The sequence below is a fragment of the Chiloscyllium plagiosum genome, chromosome 7 (genome assembly GCF_004010195.1).
Source record: "Chiloscyllium plagiosum isolate BGI_BamShark_2017 chromosome 7, ASM401019v2, whole genome shotgun sequence".
Classification (NCBI taxonomy): Eukaryota; Metazoa; Chordata; class Chondrichthyes; order Orectolobiformes; family Hemiscylliidae; genus Chiloscyllium; species Chiloscyllium plagiosum.
In genome coordinates this window covers 6,537,676-6,557,683 of record NC_057716.1, presented here as the reverse complement: position 1 = coordinate 6,557,683, position 20,008 = coordinate 6,537,676, and the positions used below count along the sequence as shown (strand labels likewise).

The following is a 20,008-nucleotide window of genomic DNA, read 5'->3' as shown; positions in this document are numbered from 1 at the left end:
GGATGATCCTTGGAATGGTAGGTCTAACATATGAGGAACGGCTGAGGATACTGGGATTGTATTCGTTGGAGTTTAGAAGATTAAGGGGAGATCTAATGGAAACTTACAAGATAATACATGGCTTGGAAAGGGTGAGTGCTAGGAAATTGTTTCCGTTAGGCGAGGAGACTAGGACCCGTGGACACAGCCTTAAAATTAAAGAGGTTAATTCAGAACAGAAATGCGGAGGCATTTCTTCAGCCAGAGAGTGGTGGGCCTGTGGAATTCATTGCCACAGAGTGCAGTGGAGGCTGGGACGCTAAATGTCTTCAAGGCAGAAATTGATAAATTCTTGATGTCACAAGGAATTAAGGGCTACGGGGAGAATGCGGGTAAGTGGAGTTGAAATGCCCATCAGCCATGATTGAATGGCGGAGTGGACTCGATGGGCCAAATGGCCTTACTTCCACTCCTATGTCATATGGTCTTATTGTCACAGTACCCTGGATCTCAGATAGATTGTCATTCTATTAGCAGGTACCACTTTCCTGCTATTCACTGATGAGAAAGTTGTTGTTGGACTCTGAATGGCCAGCAGCCCTCGACACTTAATGCATGCCTTTCAGAGGAGGTAACTCGGGTATCTTGTTGTTGCTTCAGCTAGCAGGCAAGATCCTCTATGTCTCCATAGAATTCTTCCAGACCTTCTTTCTGAAGAATGTTGGTAATTCCTTAATTTGCCAGTAATTTGGTAGATTTGGTTACTTTGGTTTAAAGTTTTACCACAAGGATCATACCGTTTACTAGACTGATTTCTGATTCTGCCAGCCTTGCAAGCAGTGAATTCGAGGCATCTACCTCACAGAATGAAATAATGTTCTTCAGTTGCTCTCTAATCCATTACTTAGGGCACAATTGTCACAAACAGCAGCTGGAAATGCTTTTTGGTAATGTGTATGGCTTGTCAGTGAGACTTTGCCCTCAGGTTCACAAGAGGGAGTGCATTAATTTTCTACCAACAGAGTTGTGTACTATTCATGAGGTCCACTTATCTCCTCACCTGAGAACTATTTTCATGATGAGAAGATAACATGTATACTGTGGGAAATTTAACCAGTTATCTGTCTTCATAGTACTAAGTTACAATATGTCATAATGAGCAGTGTTACTTAACTAAGTATAGTTAACTAACTTTAGTTTCATCTTTTCTTCTTTTGAATTAAGATCAGAGTTCTGTGACAACCTGATCTAATTTTATTGGGGTACAGTTAGTACTTCCTAGTTTTAATTATTCAAAGTTACGTGAAACTATTCTGATTTATGCTTATATATGTAAATGTTAGTGCTCGATTTATTATCTAAAATTCCCCTTTTATCTTGTCTATAACAAATTGATCAAACTCGGCAGGACTTTTCCATAGAAAGTAATCATCATGTATCATAAAACATGCCTGCAGGTTTCTCTTTGTGACACCAGTAGAATGCTGCTCGATTTCTTTTTGGAAAGAAGATCTAACTGAAAAATATCATATCCTCAACACATCATTCAAATGTAAATACACTTGTTAATTTCCACAACTTTCTTTCTATATTATTCATTTTTTAAGTGGCTTCAAAATGCTTCTTAGAACATTTTCATCCTGCCATATGCAGCTTTTGTGTCAGTGGACCTACACAAATCTATTCATAATTCCACAAATATTTAGCTCGAAGAGCTTAGAAAATCCATCCCAACTGTACCCTCAAAATCTTGAGTAACTTGTCTGGATTCAACTTTTAGATTAGATTAGATTACTTTACAGTGTGGAAACAGGCCCTTCGGCCCAACAAATCCACACCGACCCGCCGAAGCGCAAACCACCTATACCCCTACATTTACCCCTTACCTAACACTACGGACAATTTAGCATGGCCAATCCATTTACCCCTTACCTAACACTACGGACAATTTAGCATGGCCAATTCACCTGACCTGCACATCTTTGGATTGTGGGAGGAAACCGGAGCGCCCGGAGGAAACCCACGCAGACACGGGGAGAATGTGCAAATTCCACACAGTCAGTCGCCTGAGGCGGGAATTGAACCCGGGTCTCTGGCGCTGTGAGGCAGCAATGCTAACTTTGTATCCAGTCTGACAGTACTTCTTCTTCTGTTTGTATCGATCTGTCAAACAAGTTTGGATTTCCTCTACCTGGTGCTTCAGTATAGATAGCAAATTCCTCCAACTCTCCAATTCTTTGCTTTCATCCTTCGTAGTTAATCATTTCATTTGTTTTCAAACACTAAAACTTCCTAACCATCAGGGTGTTATTACAAGTGGTGTTCCAAAGTGTTCTATAATCTTTATTCTGTTGCATGGGTTACACAGATTGCAGCCTTCTCTTTTTTTCTGTAATACAGCTACTTGGATCTCTCCCTCTCACGTTCAGATATTCTTTTGCCATTACAGCAACTCCTTATTTAAAGTTGTGTTCCTGAACGTCACAATATTAAGTTAAATGTCTTTAAATGAATAATATTTTCCAATTAATTGGGGGAGAGTGGTGGAAGGAGTGAAGTGAGCAAATAGGAGGAGATGGAGCCCAGAGAGAGAGAGGGAAAGACACGAAAGAGATAGATAAATAAAGTAAAACTATATAAATGATTATAAGGGCTAAGAGTGTGGAAATGGGTTAGCTGATGAGATAATGTGATAATGGGTCTGGAGGCATGTGACCGTGTTAAAAGCAATTCAGGTCAAAACTGGAATAGGTGTGCCGTTGCTAAAAAAAATATAGAAATTTGGAATCAGGCTCTAAAGTTATTGAATTCGATGTTGAGTTCTCAAGTCTGCAAGGTCCCAACCAGAAAATGAGATGGTCTTCAAGCTTTCACCCGAGGCTTGCTGGAATACTGCAGCAGGCCTGCGACAGAAACGTTGGCATGGGAAAATGGTGATGTGTTAAGTAGCAGGCAACTAGAAACTTGGTCATTCTTGCAGCCAGAGTGTAGGTGTTCTGCAAAGCAATCACCCAGCCTGCATTTTGTCTCCCCAATGTACAGGAGACCGCATTGTGAACAGCGGATACAGTAGACTAGATTAAATGAAGTACAGATAAATCGCTACTGCACTTAGAAGGTATATTGGGTCATGGATATTGAGGAGGCAAACAGGTAGGTGTGTATAGCTTCTACAATTGCATGGGAAATGCATTGGAGTTGTGGAGATGTTGGGAATGGAGGAGGAAGGAACCAAAGTATTTTGGAGGAAACATTCCTCCAAAATTCTGGCAGGGGAGTATGTGTCTGGTTGTGGTGGTGATGGAAATGGTGTCTTACGATCCTTTGGTTGTGGAAGCTGGTGGGATGGTAAATGAGACCAAAGGAGTCCTATCCTTGCTGTGGGAGGGAAAGGAAAGGATGAGGGCCAAAGTGCAGGAGAAGGGCAGCACGGTGGCACAGTGCTTAGCACTGCTGCCTCACAGCGCCAGAGACCCGGGATCAATTCCCGCCTCAGGCAACTGTCTGTGTGGAGTTTGCACATTCTCCCTGTGTCTGCGTGGGTTTCCTCCGGGTGCTCCGGTTTTCTCCCACAGTCCAAAGATGTGCAGGTTAGGTGAATTGGCCATGCTAAATTGCCCGTTGTGTTAGATGTAGGGGAATGGGTCTGGGTGGGTTGCTCTTCGGAGGGTCGGTGTGGGCTTGTTGGGCCGAAGGGCCTGTTTCCATAGTGTAAGTAATCTAATCTAATGACTAAGGGCCCTTTCAACCAGTGTAGCATAAAATCCTCAGTTGAGGAAAAATTTGGACACTTTTGAGGCCCCCCTGCAGAAGGTGGCATCATCAGAACAGATGCGAGAGAAGAGGAGAAACTGGAAGAATGGGATGGAGTCCTTCCAGGAAACAGGGTGTGAGGATGTATAGTCTTGGTAACTGTAGGAGTCTGTGTATTTATAATGTATACTGGTTGGGTCAGTAAGACTTTTCTCATCAGAAAGAAATATGGAAATATTACACCTTTTAAGTCGAAGATGTGCCAAAAGGATCAGTGCTGGTTCCACTGCTTTTTGCCATTTCGCTTTAGAATTAGATTTTATTGTCACATACTCAGTACAGGAGTACAGTGAAAAGTTTGCAATGTCACCTCTCATGGTACCATCTTAGGTACAAATCTTAGATATAAAAAGAAGAATTTTTAAAAAGTTGCATTACTTAGTGATTCATGGTATAAGTTAAGATTTAGTTAAAAGGATAAACATTACAGTCAGATAAACAGATTACAGATAAACATACGTTGCAGTAGATCTCGGCGCAGGGGTATCCACACGTGGTCTGACCAGCCTCACAAGCCACTGACCACATGCGCTGGATTGTCTCTGCTCCCCTCCATGCCTCCATCCCACTCGGCACCAGCTCTCAGCCACTACTCCACACTGCTACATGCCTCCAACCTGCTCCACTGCAGCTCTCAGCTGCTCCACACCACTCCAGGCCTCCAGCACACTTCCCTCTGGCTCTTATCTGCTTCAAGGTAAATTTTTCTCATCAAAAAAACCCTCCTTAAAATCTTAGGAAAAAGGAGAGAGAAAGTACCATCTTACATACAAAGTACCGAGCACAAATCTTCGATACAAAAAGAGGAATAACGAAAAAATGTCACATTACCTTACACTACAAGTTAGAAATAAGGCATAGTTAAAAGGATAAACATTACAATCAGATAAACGGAATACAGATGAACAGTCAGTAGATCAGCGCAAGGACTTCCACACATGGTCTATATAAATGAGTTGGATGTAAATATAGGAGGTATGGTTAGTCAATTTGCAGATGATATCAAAATTGTACCTCAAGAAGGTTACCGTGGAGTGCAGCAGGACCTTGATCGATGGGCCAAGGAATGGCAAATGGAGTTTAATCTAGACAAATGTGAGGTGCTACATTTTGGTAGGGCAAATTAGAGCAGGACTTAAACACTTAATAGTAAGGTCCTGCAAGTGTTACGTAACAAAGAGATTTTGGAGTACAGGTTCATAGTTTGTTGAAAGTGGAGTCGCATGTAAGACAGGACAGTAAAGAAAGTGTTTGGTATGCTGCATTGAGGATAGGAGTTGGGGTGTCATGTTGCAGCTGTACAAAACATTGGTTAGGCCGCTTTTGGACTATTGCAATCAATTCTGATCTCCTGGCCATTGGAAAGATGCTAAATTTGAAAGGGTGCAGAAAAGATTTAGAACAATTTTGCCAGGGCTGTGCGGTTTGAATTATAAGCCGAGGCTGAATAGGCTGGGAGTATTTTTGCTGGAGCTTCAGAAGTTGAGGGGTGACCTTATAGAGGTTTATAAAATCATGAGGGACATGGATAGGTTCAATTTGCCCAGGGTGGGGAGTTCAAAACTAGAAGGCGTAGGTTTAAGATGACAGCAGTAAGATTTTGAAGGGACCTAAGGGACAACTTGTTCACGCAGAGGGTGATGCTTTTATGGAATAAGCTGCCAGAGAAAGTGGTAGAGGCTAGTACAATAACAACATTTAAAAGGCATCTGGATGAGCATATGAATAGGAGGGTTTAGAAGAAGATGGGCCAAATACTAGCAAATGGGACTAGATTAATTTAGGATATCTGGTTAGCATGGATGAGTTGGACCAAAGGGCTTGTTTCTGAGCTGTATAACTCTATGACTCCTCTGTGTTGTGAACTAATGATAGTTCTGGAGCAGCATTATTGTTTCCTGAATTAATGGCTGTTGATATATGAACTAAGCTCTTAGAGAATCGAGCCAATAGTCTCTTAAGTCTTGTGGCTTTTCTGCCTCAGGTGTAACAAGTGTTCTTAACTCATGAAAGAGAAGGTAGAGGTCATTGTTAATGCATTTATTTGTCAGAAGCTGTTAATTCTCAGTACAGCAATACCCGGGACAGCTGCTAGCTCTTCACATATCATCAGGATTACTTCTCAGCTGGGAGAGCAGAAATGCTTTTTGATCCAGCAAGTAAATCATGATTATCATATTAGTTTATCATATTAGAGATTTCAAGCACCATTATTCATGTTTTTTACAAGATTATCTGATAATGCGAACTTATTTCATTGTAAGAGGAGGTAGTGGCACAATGGTAATGTCACTGAACTAATAATCCAGAGTTCTAGACTGATCGTCTGGGGACATTGATTTGAATCGCACTATGGCCAATGGTGAAATTTAGATCAATTAATACATTGGAATTGAACATTGGTGTAACAGCAACCATTATCACTGTCAATTGACGTAATATTCTATCGAATTCACTAATGTCCTCCACTGAAGGATTCCTGATCTATTGCTATGTGATTGACTCTGATGCTGAAATGACATATCAAGTCATTCAATTTAAGTGCATTAAGGCATGGGCAATAAAACATATCCAGTGTCCTTCCTGAAGAAGGGCTTATGCCCGAAACGTCGATCCTCCTGTTCCTTTAATGATGCCTGACCTGCTGCGCTTTTCCAGCAACACATTTTTAAGCTCTGATCTCCAGCATCTGCAGTCCTCACTTTCTTCCAGTGTCCATTATTGAAATGAAAAAGATATCTCAGAAGGCTGCTGTGGAAATCGTTTGTTTTCTGAAATGAAATTTTACAATTTGTTACTCTCTTGTCAGAAAAATTTGTATATCATTATCTATTATTTTTATTTGCAGGCACCAGCTCATTGTCTCGCAGGTCAGTGGCAGTGGGGATTGCCTCAGGTAAAATTTACAATTGTTAGCTTGTGTATGATTAGTAAGCTATTGTTATGGTTGAACTGAATGCAACAAAAAAAAGGCTGCTGTTCGGTTTTTTAAAGTTGGTATTTTGAATTAGGTCTCCCTCTCTCCCGCTGTAATGGATTTTAAAAATTGCTGTTCAATGCAGGATTATAGATAGAGTCCCTGCCATACAAATTTTTCAACAGGTTCTCATAGTAGACCAGATCTGCAAAAATGGCATATTGGATCAAAATTGGCTGAAAAGCAGGAAATAGAGAATGATTGTAGAGGGATGTTTGTGTGACTGGAAGTCAGTTTCCAATGGTGTTTTACAAGCCTTGGTGTTGGAGTTCTTGATATTTGTCGTGTTTATTAATAATTTGGACTTGAATGTGGATAGTATGTTTAAGAAGTTTGCTGATGACACGGGAATTGAGAGGGCAGTAAATAGTAAGGAGGATAATCCTAAACTGCAGTACGATAATAGCCAGGCACAGAATACTAGAATAAGAAAGTTATGATGGAACTGTATAAAACACTGGTTAAGCCACAGTTGGAGTACCGAGTACAGTTCTGGTCACCAAATTATATGAAGGATGTGATTGCACTTGTGAGGGTGCCATTTACATGTACCAGAATGCTACCTGGGGTGGAGGGTCTGAGCAAAGATGAAAGATTAGATAGTTGGGGGTATTTTCCTCAGAGCAGCGAATGGTGAAAGAGCACCTTATAGTGGTGTACAAGATTATGTGTGGCATAGATGGAGTGGACAGGAAGGGATTTTTTTCCATTAGTAGAGCAGTCAGTAACCAGAGGGCATTTATTTAATGTAGGAGGTGGAAGGCTAAGATGAGAATGGAAAAGGACGTATTTTCAAACAGAGGGCTTTGGAACTCACTGCCTGAAAGAGTGGTTGAGTCAGAAACTCTCATAACCTTTAAGCAGCATTTTGATATTCACTTTTATTGCCCTATCCTTCACCGGTAAACATTAAGAGCTGGAAAATTGGATTAGTGTGTTCAAACCTTACTGGACCGCAGTCATAATTTGCTATAAATGTCTGAGTCTGTTTAGCTTCATAGTTGTAGTGAATGAAGTTTGTAAAAATGTAGTTCTCTCAAAAATATAATTGAAGGCCATTTAGCTTTTGAGGTGCTGCTGCTGAATGAGATAGTTCTCACATCCTAGTCTGGCAGTAATCGCGTGAAATGAGACCAAACGGGATCTAAGATTGTCAGGCAGCCTTTCAAAATACTGTACCTGACTTTAAAGGAAACAGAGTCTTATAATAAGTTTTAATGTATGTTTCTAGTTTTACCTACATCTGAAAAACTGACCAGTGAAGTTTTACCTCTTTGGATTCAGATTTGTTTCCACTTTTGTTTCCACTTGGCCTTACAAATGAATGAAAATAAAGTATCCGACAATGTCAAACCATAACTTCTTATATCAGCAAGAAAGATCTTCCAAATTAATACGCTTGCTTACCATAAAATATGACAACTACCTGATGAAGAGGCAGTGCCTCGAAAGCCAGTGCTTCCAACTAACCTGTTGGACTATAACCTGATGTTGTGTGATTTTTAACTTTGTCCACCTCAGTCCAGCACCAGCACCTCCAAATCATAAAATATTAAGTCATGCAATTTTATATACTTGTTTGAATGATATCAAAGTTACAGTGCGTACAGTGTTTAGAAACACATATTTATGATCATTACAATTGGAATATGGAATTGTTTGGACATTACTGGTTTGAAGAGGGATTTATCATGTGATTGTTTGGAAAAAAAAGTCAAGAGTCATGGAGAACAATGGGTTATTTGCTGTTGTCTGGAAAAGTAAATAATTTTGGAAAGTGGAACAATGAGAGCTTTTAAAAAGGAATGTTGCTTTTATGACCTTAATGTCTTTACAACGAACTTGAAAGAAATTCTAGGATCTATGTTGTCTTCACCTAGCAACATTGTCTGGTTATTTGGTTTCTGTTGTCACAAAAGTGGGAGTTTCAGCTATTAGAGAAAAGCTGACAGGATTGAAAACATCTCTCACTTTCTCTTGTACTCTCCCTCATGTTCTCTCTCTCTATTTTCCTCTCTCTCTCTCTCTCTCTCTCTCTGTGAACAGAAAGCTCTGTTCTGCTCTTTAGCTGACAGTAACATGATTTCTGACAGAAAAGCAAAGGAAGTCAACTCATTGCCTTTTCAGTTTTGGCCTATAGATTCACAAGGGTGTTTTCTAATTATTTTCAGTCATATTATCCCTACAGAGCTGTGTGTTATCCAGTCTACATATGAATGCAAGTGTGTGTGTGTTTTAGGTTAAGGGGGACATAGTCTAATTCTGCATAGTAGGTTAGTTGATAGCCACTTGTGTAAAGAATAAGTTTGTTGAAGAAGCTAGTGAAAGTTCACTCTTTTTGTTCTAGGTGCATGTTAGTAATAAAATGAAATAAATTGACCGCTTTGGCAATTAAATAAGATGTTTTCACTTTTGGAGTAATGAATCAAAGCTGCTTAATGATGGAGAAAGGGGCCATTTGCCCATTTTGTCTTTACTGAAAGTCTGAACATTTTGACTTGCTGCCAGTCTCCTGTCTTTTGCCCAGAACCCTTCACATTGTTTCCATTTAAATAATCACCAAATGTCCTCTTGAATGCATCAGTTGAATGTGCTTCCACTGCTCTTCCAGAGAGGGCATTCCATACTCTAACTTTTCGTTGTGTGAGAGTTTACTTTCTCTCCTCGAATTTGTCGTTTTTGCAAATCAGTTTAAAACGGTGCACTTTGGTTCTCAATTTGTTTACATCTGAGAACAGTTTCTCACTATCCACTCTGTCCATAACCATTCTTTCTACGATCTGAAGTCCCCACCTGCTTTAGGAAGACCACCACAATCCCAGTGCCAAAGAAAAATCATGCAGCATGCCTCAGTGACTACTGCCCGGTGGCTCTGACCTCCATAATTATGGAGTGCTTCAAGAAGTTGGTGATGGCTCACATCAACTTCAGCCTACCAACTTGCCTTTATCCTGAGCAATTCGCCTACCGGCGCAACCGGTCCACAACAGATGCATCTTCCTGGAACTGCATGCGATTCTGTAGCCTCTGGCTAACAAGGATACCTACGTCACGCTCCTGCTTATTGACTACAGTTCTGCCTTCAAAACCATAATTCCCAACAAACTCATCTCTAAATTCTGAGACCAAGATCTCAGCTTCCCGCTATGTAACTGGATACTTGACTTTATAACCCACAGATCGCAATCAGTAAGAATAGGTATCAAAACCTACTTCACAATAACCTCAGCATCGATGCCTTGCAAGGCTGTGTACTTAGTCCCCTACTGTACTCCTTATATACTCTCAACTGGGTGGTCAAATTCTCCCCCAACTCCATTTACGAGTTTGCTGATGACCCATCACAGCTGTAGGAGACAGAATACTGGAAAGAAGTTGAGTGGTTAGCAGCTTGGTGTGAAGACAACAATTTCTCCAACGTCAGCAAAACAAAAAAGCTGGTCATCGACCTCAGGAAGCAGAGTGGAGGGCACGCCCCCTACTACATCACCGGTGCTAAGGTGGAGGTGGTCAATAGTGTCAGGTTCCTGGGAATGATGGACAACAATAGTCTGTCCTGGTCCATGCATGTAGACGCAATGGTAAAGAAAGCACACAGATGTCTGTATTTCCTCAGGAGGCTAGGGAAATTGGTATGTTCACAAGGACTTCTACCAATTTTTATAGATGTAACATAGAAAGCATTCTGTCACAGCGTGGTTTGGCAACTGCTTTTCCCAAGATCACAATTAGGGATAGTCAGCATGGCTTTGTGCATGGAAAATCAGGTCTCACGAACTTGATTGAGTTTTTTTGAAGAAGATTGATGACGGCAGAGCAGTGGATGTGATCTATATGGACTTCAGTTAGGCATTCGACAAAGTTACTCATGGGAGACTGGTTAGCAAAGTTAGATCTCATGGACTACAGGGAGTACTAGCCATTTAGATACATAACTGGCTTGAAGGTAGAAGACAGACGGTGGTAGTGGAGGGTTGCTTTTCAGACTGGAGGCCTATGACCAGTGGAGTCCCATAAGGATCGGTGCTGAGTCTACTACTTTTCACCATTTACATAAATGATTTGGATGTGAACATAGGAGGTATAGTTAGTAAGTTTGCAGATGTTACCAAAATAGGAGGTGTGGTGGACAGTGAAGAAGGTTATCTCAAGAGTACAACAAGATCTTGATCAAATGGGCCATTAGGCTGAGAAGTGGTAGATGGAGTTTAATTTAGATAAATGCGAGGTGCTGCATTTTGGAAAAGCAAATCTTAGCAGGACTTATACACTTACTGGTAAGATCCTGAGGAGTTTGCTGAACAAAGAGACCTTGGAATGCAGATTCATAGTTCCTTGAAAGTAGAGTCGCAGGTAGAAAGGATAGCGAAGAAGGCATTTGGTATGCATTCCTTTATTGGTCAGAGTACTGATTACAGGAGTTGGGAGGTCATGTTGCGGCTGTTGGTTAGGCCATTTTTGGCCAATTCTCGTCTCCTTCGTATCAGAAGTATGTTATGAAAATTGAAAGGGTTAAGAAACGATTTACAAGGATATTGCCAGGATTGGAGGGTTTGAGCTATCGGGAGAGGCTGAATAGACTGGGCATGTTTTCCCTGGAGTGTCGGAGATTGAGGGATGACATTATAGAGGTTTATAAAATCATGAAGAGCACGGTTAAGGTAAATAGACAAGGTCTTTTCCCTGGGGTAGGGCAGTCCAGAACTAGAGGTTATCGGTTTAGGGTGAGAGGGGATAGATATAAAAGGGACCTAAGGGGCAACGTTTTCATGCAGAGGGTTGTGCATGTATGGATTGAGCTGCCAAAGGAAGTAGTGGAGGCTGGTACAATTACAGCATTTAAAAGGCATCTGGAATGTGTATATGAATAGGAAAGCTTTGGAGGGATATCAACCAAGTGCTGGCAAACAGCCTCTATTAAGTTAGGATATCTGGTTGGCATTGACAAGTTGGACTGAAGGGTCTGTTTCCATGCTGTACATCACTGTGACTCCAAACTATAGAAAGTTGTAAACTCATCAAGCAGAGCAGCCTTCCATTCGTTGACTTCATCTATACTTTCTGCTGCCTCAGGAAAGCAACCAACATAATCAAAGACCCTCCCACTCCAGTTATACTCTCTTCCACTCTGTTCCCTTGGGCAGAAGGTATGAAAGTTTGTGTATGCATACAAACAGTTTCAGGAACTGCTTCTTCCTTATTGTTATTAGAATTCTGAACAGACCTCTCAAATTTTAAATTTAATGTTAATCTTGCCTTCTGTGCATTTTCCTTGCAGCTGTAACATGTATTCTTCATTCTGTTCTATTATCCTATGTACTTTGTATGGTACAATCTGCTTGTACAGCATGCAAAACAAACTTTTCACTGTACATAGGTACATATGACAATAATAAATAAAACTAAACCCTGAGGATTTTGAAAACTTCTAGCAAATCTCCTCTTTGTCTTTTGACTGAGTACAGTCCCAACTTTTCCAATCTTGCCTCTCCACTGAAGTATCTTATTCCTGGAACTATTCTTGTAAGTATCTTCTGCATTTTCTGTAGTGCAATCACATCCTTCCTTTAGCATGGCACCCTGAATTATATTCAGTGTCAAAACAGTGTCAATCGGTGATATACGTTCATCATAACCTCCCCTCTCTTGTATTCTGTGCCTCTATTTATGGATACTGTAGTTTAGAGTACTGTATGCTTTATTAACAGCTCCCTCCACCTGTCCTGCAAACTTTCATTACTTAAGCACCCAGGTTCCCTGTACCTGTACATCCTTTTGAATAATGTCCTTTCTTTTGCATGAGCTACCTATATTCTTTCCACCAAAGTGCATCACCTAATACTGCTGTGCATTGAAGTTCATCTGCTGTGTATCTACCCTGTACACCCATGTACACCACAACAGCAGTCTTTCCCATCTCAACCTTCTCTGGTACTTTTTCAATAAATCCCAGCAAGTTAGTTCGACACATTTCTCCCATAACAAATCATTACTGACATTTTTTGAATTAATCCATATTTTTCTAAATTACATCCTGAATAACTCCTTCTAGATGATTTCACAGAAGTTAAACTGACTAATCTATAATTACTGGGGTGATCTTTACAACATCTTTTTGACCAATGGAATATGTTTGCTATTCTTCAATATCCTTGGATATATTGTATCCACTACTGGTGCCTTATCAACTAAGTACCAACAGCTGATCCAATACCACTCCCATATCAATCTTAAATCCTCCTAATGACTTGAGTTTGTTCCATTGACTCAATGGCACAGGAGGCATCTGCCTTGTAGGTAAAGACAGAAGTAAAGTATGAATTTAACATCTTTGCCGTGCGTCTTACCTCTTAAGTGGTTTCCAATTGGACATCCTTTTTCTTTTGCCACACTTTCACTATTGATGTACTGATAGAAGACATTGAGATTTTTATGTGAGCTACTAAACCATTCTTTCATAATTCTTCTTTGCTTATTTACTTTTTCAGCTCCTTTCTGAACCTCCTGTATTCAGCTTGGTTAGATAATCACACATTTACTTTTTTTAGCTTAATTTCTATCCCCTTTCTCTTCCAGGAAGCTCTAAATTTGTTAGTCCAGTCTTTTCCCTTGTGAGAGTATATAACTTTACTATGCCCAAATCACATTCTTTTTTTAGGAGAGCCCATTGTTCAGCCACTGTTTGTCCCATCCATGAGTTTTGCTATGTTATATTCTGTCCCTGCTTGCAGATCATTTAAATAAATTGTAAATTGTTGAGGTTCGAGAACTGAACCTTGCAGCACTCCTCCAGTTATAGTTCACCATCCAGAGAAGGACACATTTATTCTGACACTCTGCTTTCTGTCCATCAGCAAATCCTCTAACCAAGCCAATATTTGCTGGAGTTCAGAAAAATGTGGAGGAATCTGATTGATATATATAAAATGCTAAAGGAGGTTGATGAGGTGGACATTGAAGAGATGGTCCACCTTGTGGGACAGTCTCAAACAAGAGCTCATAGATATAAAGTGAGAGGAGGTAGGTTCAAAACTGAGATGACCAGAGACTACTTAGGTTAGATTAGATTTATATTTTATTGTTATGTGTACTCAAGTACAGAAGCTCAGGAGTACAATGAAACGTGTACAATGTCGCTACACATGACACCACCTTAGGTACCTAGATACAAAAAAACCTAGGTACACATTAGTAAGAGAAACGAGAGTCAAAAAGTTAAGCATTACTTCATAGAATAAGTAAAAAGAAAAGAAATAAGATAATAGGCAACATTAAAGTCATTCATAGTTTAAACTGGGAAAATAAAGGAATAAGTGAAAAGTTCAACAGTCTTTGATGAATCCTCCACGCACCTGCTCTCCGGGAGACCTCAGGCTGTCTGTTCTCAGTGGCGCTGCTGCAGATACCATTGCTGCTCTTAAACTGCTGCCTCTCCATCTCCCCAGGTGCCTCAGGAACATGCCTGGGCAGGATCCATTTGCACACCGAGCCAAGACACTGCACTGAGACGCCAAGAGACTGGCCGACATACTAACAAGATACCAGGCTGAGAGCTGCTGAGAGACCAGGCCTTCTCTCAGAAGATTATGAATCTGTGGAATTCACTGCACAATGCAGTCGAGGCAGAATAAATCAACAGATTCAAGAAAGAAATAGATATGTTTCTGATGAAAGGCTGGATAAAGGGCTATGGAGAGTAGGTAGGATAGTGGAGTTGAGATTAGGATAAGATCAGCCATGATCATGCTAAATGGTGGAGCATGTTCAAAGGGCTGAATTGCCTAGTGCCATTCCTAATTCCTATGTTCCTAAGTCAGAAAAGGCTAGTATGCATATTCAGCAGGTAAAAGGGAAGGTAAATTGAATGCTGACCTTCATTTAAAAAAACTCAAAAAATAAAAAAAGGGGAGGTCTTGTGAAAACTGTACAAGGAACTAGTTTGATCATAGTTTTGATCCCCTTATCTAAAGAAAGATATACCAGCATTGGAGACAGTTCAGAGAAGGTTCAGTGGGTTGATCCAGTGTGTGGAGGGAGTGTCTTATGAGAAGAGGTTTTGTAGTTTGGGCTTGTACTCATTGGAATTTAGAAGTATGAGAGGCGATGTTCTTGAAACATGCAAGTTTCTTATGGGACTTAACAGAGTAGATGCAGAGAGGTTCTATGGCCTTGTGGCAGAGAGGAGGACAACAGGGCATAATCCCAGAGTAAGTAGTCATCCAATTAGGACAGAGATGAGGAGGAATTTCTCTTCTGAGGGAGGTTAATCTATGGAATTTATTACTGCTGTAGAGGCCGAGTCATTGAATACACTTAATCTTTAAAGGAATTGGGGGTTAAAGGAGGAATTTCTCTTCTGAGGGAGGTTAATCTATGGAATTTATTACTGCTGTAGAGGCTGAGTCATTGAATACACTTAATCTTTAAAGGAATTGGGGGTTAAAGGGAGAAAGCAAGAAAATGAGGCTCAGTGGGTTGAATGATCTACTTATGCTATTGCATCTTGTGGTCACTTGATTGACTTCATTCTCAAGATCTAGGTCTTAACAAAAACGTCACGATTTCTCCTTTTGTTCCTTCCCTATCTTTTCTGAACTTCTTGTAACCAAGACAGTTTTAGATATAGGTCTGCTTTTCCTTAAGCCATGTTGCCACTGTATCACAAAATCCCCACATATTATCGTAACCTCAAAAGATGATCTGTGCCTGTAACTCCTCAGTTGTGTTAACTATACTCCACAAATTCAATATTTGATTGAACCTTAATTGCCTTCTCCATTGTTCCAACTCCACCTATTTACTTGTTATTCTGTATTTTAATGGTATCTGTCTCTTCCAGCATTTAGCTCACTTTATGCTTCCTAATATTCTCTCCTGGTTGCCACGCCCCTGCTAAGTTAACACGAGCAAAATATCCTGCATGTTCTCCAGCTCTGTTCATATGCAACCCATTCAACTTGTATGGACGTCATTTCCCCTAGAGTCAGTACTACTGTCCCAGGCATCTAAAGCTCTCCCTCCTGTGCCATTTTTCAAGCACACGTTCATCTGTCTTTCTGTTTGTGCATGGCACCAGGAGTAATCCAGAGATTACCACTTTAGAGATTATTCTTGCTAATTTTCTGCCTAGCTCATTAAATTTAAATTACAGGACCACTTTCCCCTTTCTGCCTTCAACAAGGAACTTTATGGTAGACTGGTTTGTAAGGTTAGGTCACATGGGATCCAAGGAAAGCTAGCCAACTGGATACAAAATAGGCTTGACAATAGGAGACAGAGGTTGATAGTAGTGGATTGCTTTTCAGATTGAATGCCTGTGACCAGCAGTGTGCCGCAAGGATTGATGTTGGATCGATTGCTGTTCATCATTTATATAAATGATTTGGATGAGACTATAGGAGGCATAGTTAGTAACTGCGGATGACGCCAAAATTGCTGGTATAGTGGACAGCAAAGAAGGTTATCTAAGAGTACAATGGAATCTTGATCAACTGAGTCTTTAGCCAATGAATGGCAGATAGGGTTTAATTCAGATAAATACAAGGTATTGCATTTTAGTAAGACAAGCAGGGCAGGACTTACAGAGTTAATGGAAGGGCCCTGGCGAGTCCTGTTGAACAGTGAGATCGAGTTGTGTAGGTTTTAGTTCCTAGAAAGTGACTTCACAGATAGACAAAGTGGTGAAGAAAATGTTTGGTATGCTTGCCATCATCAGTAAGAGTGTTAAGTACACTGGTTGGGATGTTATGGCTGTACAAGATATTGGTAAGGCTACGTTTAGAGTATAGTTCTGGTCGCCTTGCTACAGGAAGGATTTTATTAAACTGGAAAAGGTACAGAAAACATTTACAAGGATGATACCAAGACTGAAAGGTTTAAGTTATAAGGGGAAGCTGATTAAGCTGGGTTTCTTTTCCCTGTAGCACAGCAAGCTGAGGGCTGACTGTTTAGAGGTTTATAAAATCAGCGTGGGAAACCTGGTCGGCATCGATGATTTGGGCCAAGGGGCCTATTTTCATGCTTTGTGACTCTAGAACTCTACCTTTGTTATTCATATTAATGTGGACCACAAGTTCTAGCCATTTTCCCTTCCCTAGAAGAATGTCTTGTAGCTAATCTTTGACATCCTTGACACTAACACTGTGGAGATAACAAACCATTCTGGAGTAAGGGACAGCCGCAGAATGTCTGCTTGATTCCTGAACTAGAGAACCCTTTAGCAGTACTGGCATTCTGCTATGCTATCTCCTCTCCTTTACACCTGGACCATCTGTCATACCATGACTTGGCTCTTGCTGCACTCCTTGGATCCAAGAGCATCACTGGTATCCAGAACAGAGTTGGTTGGTAGACATAGCCTCTAGGATTTCTTGCATTACCTGCCATTTTGTCTTGGACTGTGTGATGGCTACCCTTTCCCTGTCTGCCTGCTTGCCTCTAACATGCAGTGTGTCTACCTCTCCAAATGTGCTTTAAACATAGATTTCCTCCTGGAAGATATATTTTAGTGACTGTAGCTGCTGCTCAGGCTCTGAGACGTGGAGACGAAGATTGTGCAACCTCACATAGGTCTTGCAAAGAGTACACGACTGTTCACAAGCCTCAAGGATAGGCATTCCACCTGGCTGAGCTGCCATGATATCTCTTTTACTTTTAAGTTACTTTGTGTAATTTTAACTAATTTAGTCTTACTCTTGTGCACTTAACTAAAAATGAAAAATTATTAGGAAGTAGAAATTCTTTGATCCTACAAATCAGCTGTGTCTTGTCTTATAAATTTTTCCTCTCCTTAAATTTGTTTTGAAATTTATGTTTCTCAAAGCAGCTGCTCAACAATGAATCAACTCACAATAGCTCACAATTCTAGCACTGTCCTCCCATCAGAGTCGGAACAAAATTTGAGTACTCAGTGTGGGACGTTTGGACTTGGATATCAGAAAATTGAATGTGTTGTGGTAGCATTCAACAAAGGATAAATGGACAAACACATGGTTTCTCATATTATAAAACAAAGATTGCATCTGAAGTAGCTAAAACTCTTTAAGAGATACGGAACTTTTACCTGGCTGGTTCCGAAAATTTAACTATGGCTCCACTAATAGAACTAACAAAAGAGTTAAAGGTAGAATTTCCTGCAAAAGCCAGATGGCAGAGGTAACTGGAATACTAGGCCAACATTTAAGACTAGTGGAAATACAAGAGAGGTTATTCTCAGCTGTGAGTCATCAGAATTCTCTACAGTTGAATTATAGTTGTTGTAGTTTGTACATGAAAATGTGAATCGCTTTGATGAGCAGAGAAAGAATAGGAAAGAACTTGAGAATTGAAAATGATAGATAAAGAAATTAAAATCAAGAAACTAAGAGGTGTAGTAAAGTGAATTGACTAAAGTACTCTACGTGGCAGAAAGAAGAATTGATTGTATCATATTAATATGTTAAAAAGATGGCATTATAGAGTCAAAGATCAGATAAAGCAAATTTGTCAAATGATGGTAATAAAAAGGAAGAATGACAGAGTGAGGTGGAAACGATACAGACAATACATAATATGAACCTCCTGCTATCCAACTAGTATACACTGAGAAACTGGGACATTTAGACACAATATTCTCATACTTAAAGGAAAGATAACAGAAAGATCCATAAGGGTGCTTTTGCAATTGGAGAAAATCTTGGGATTTATCAAAGTATACAACCTGAGCCAGTTGTGATCTGTATGTAAGGGTATTAGTATCAATAAAACGATATGCTTATCATTTAAGCCCAGAAGAAACGAGCTGAGGTTAAAACAGGGATTCAGTGTGTGTCAAACAATCACTTGATTAGAGCTAGTCAAATCAATTGTGGAGTCCTCCAATGGTATTAGTTCTTAAATCTAATGGATTGATTAGATTCTGCATTTCCCTATACAAAAATGAAATGAAAACAGATTCATACCTAGTTCCTCAGATCAAACATTGTACTAATTGGATTAGAGGTGCCTCATTTATTATTAAGATTGATTTATTGAAAGGGTACTGTGAAGTACCATTATATCAAGAGCTAAAGAGATATCATCTGTTGTTACACCAAATGTGTTGTATCAAAGTATGCTAACAGATTTATTGAAAAACTGGTAAAGGTGATTCTGTCAAGAGTGCCAAACAGCTTCTGAAAAAACTCATCCTCATGCATAAACCAGTTTTGGGCCCTGACATAACAAAAAAAAAATGGCTCAGTGGTTACCACTGCTGCCTCAGTTCCAGGCATTCAGATTCAGTTCTAGCCTTGGACAACTGTCTGTATGGAGTTCACACATTCTCCCCGTATTGGTGTGGACTTTCTCCGGGTCCTCGGTTTCCTCCCATAGTCCAAAGATGTGCAGGTTAGGTGGATAGGCCATACTAAATTGCCCATAATGTCCAGGGATGTGTGGGCTAGGAGGATTAGCCATGGGAAATGCAGGGTTACACGGTTAGGGTAGGGGAGTGGGTCTGGGTGGGGATCTGATTTAAACTTGCAGAATACTGAACAGCCTGGACAGAGTGGATGTCGATAAGATGTTTCCATTGGCAGGAGAGATGAGGACTTGAGGGCACAGCCGGGAACACCTTTTAGAATGGAGATAAGGAAAAGCTTTTTAGCCAGAGAGTGGTGAATCTATGGAACCTGTGGAGGCCAGGTCATTAAGTATATTTAAAACAGTGATAGATAAGTTCTTGATTGCCAAGGTTAGAGAACATAGAATGTAGAACAGTACAGCAAAGAACAGGCCCTTCAGCCCACGATGTTGTGCTGACCACTGATCCTCATGTATGCACCCTCAAATTTCTGTGACCATATACATGTCCAGTAGTCTCTTAAATGTTCCCAATGACCTTGCTTCCACAACTGCTGCTGGCAACGCATTCCATGCTCTCACAACTCTCTGTGTAAAGAACCCGCCTCTGACATCCCCTCTATACTTTCCTCCAACCAGCATAAACTATGACCCCTCATGTTAGTCATTTCTGCCCTGGGAAATAGTCTCTGGCTATCGACTCTATCTTTGCCTCTCATTATCTGGTATACCTCAATTAGGTCCCTCTCCTCCTCCTTTTCTCCAATGAAAAAAGTCCGAGCTTAGTCAACCTCTCTTCATAAGATAAGCCCTCCAGTCCAGGCAGCATCCTGGTAAACCTCCTCTGAACCCTTTCCAAAGCATCCACATCTTTTCTATAATAGGGCGACCAGAACTGGACGCAGTATTCCAAGTGCG

General features: G+C 40.5%; 1 protein-coding gene across 4 annotated transcripts in view; it reads left to right on the top strand.

Annotated features, from left to right (window-relative positions):
- Positions 1 to 20,008, top strand: part of LOC122551279 (protein boule-like) — a 157,293-nt gene that overhangs the window by 97,885 nt on the left and 39,400 nt on the right. For all 4 annotated transcript variants that reach the window (XM_043692928.1, XM_043692929.1, XM_043692930.1 and 1 more), the window contains exon 8: positions 6,641 to 6,688. In XM_043692928.1, the coding sequence (XP_043548863.1) occupies positions 6,641 to 6,688 (48 nt within the window). The remainder of the gene's footprint in view (positions 1 to 6,640; positions 6,689 to 20,008) is intronic.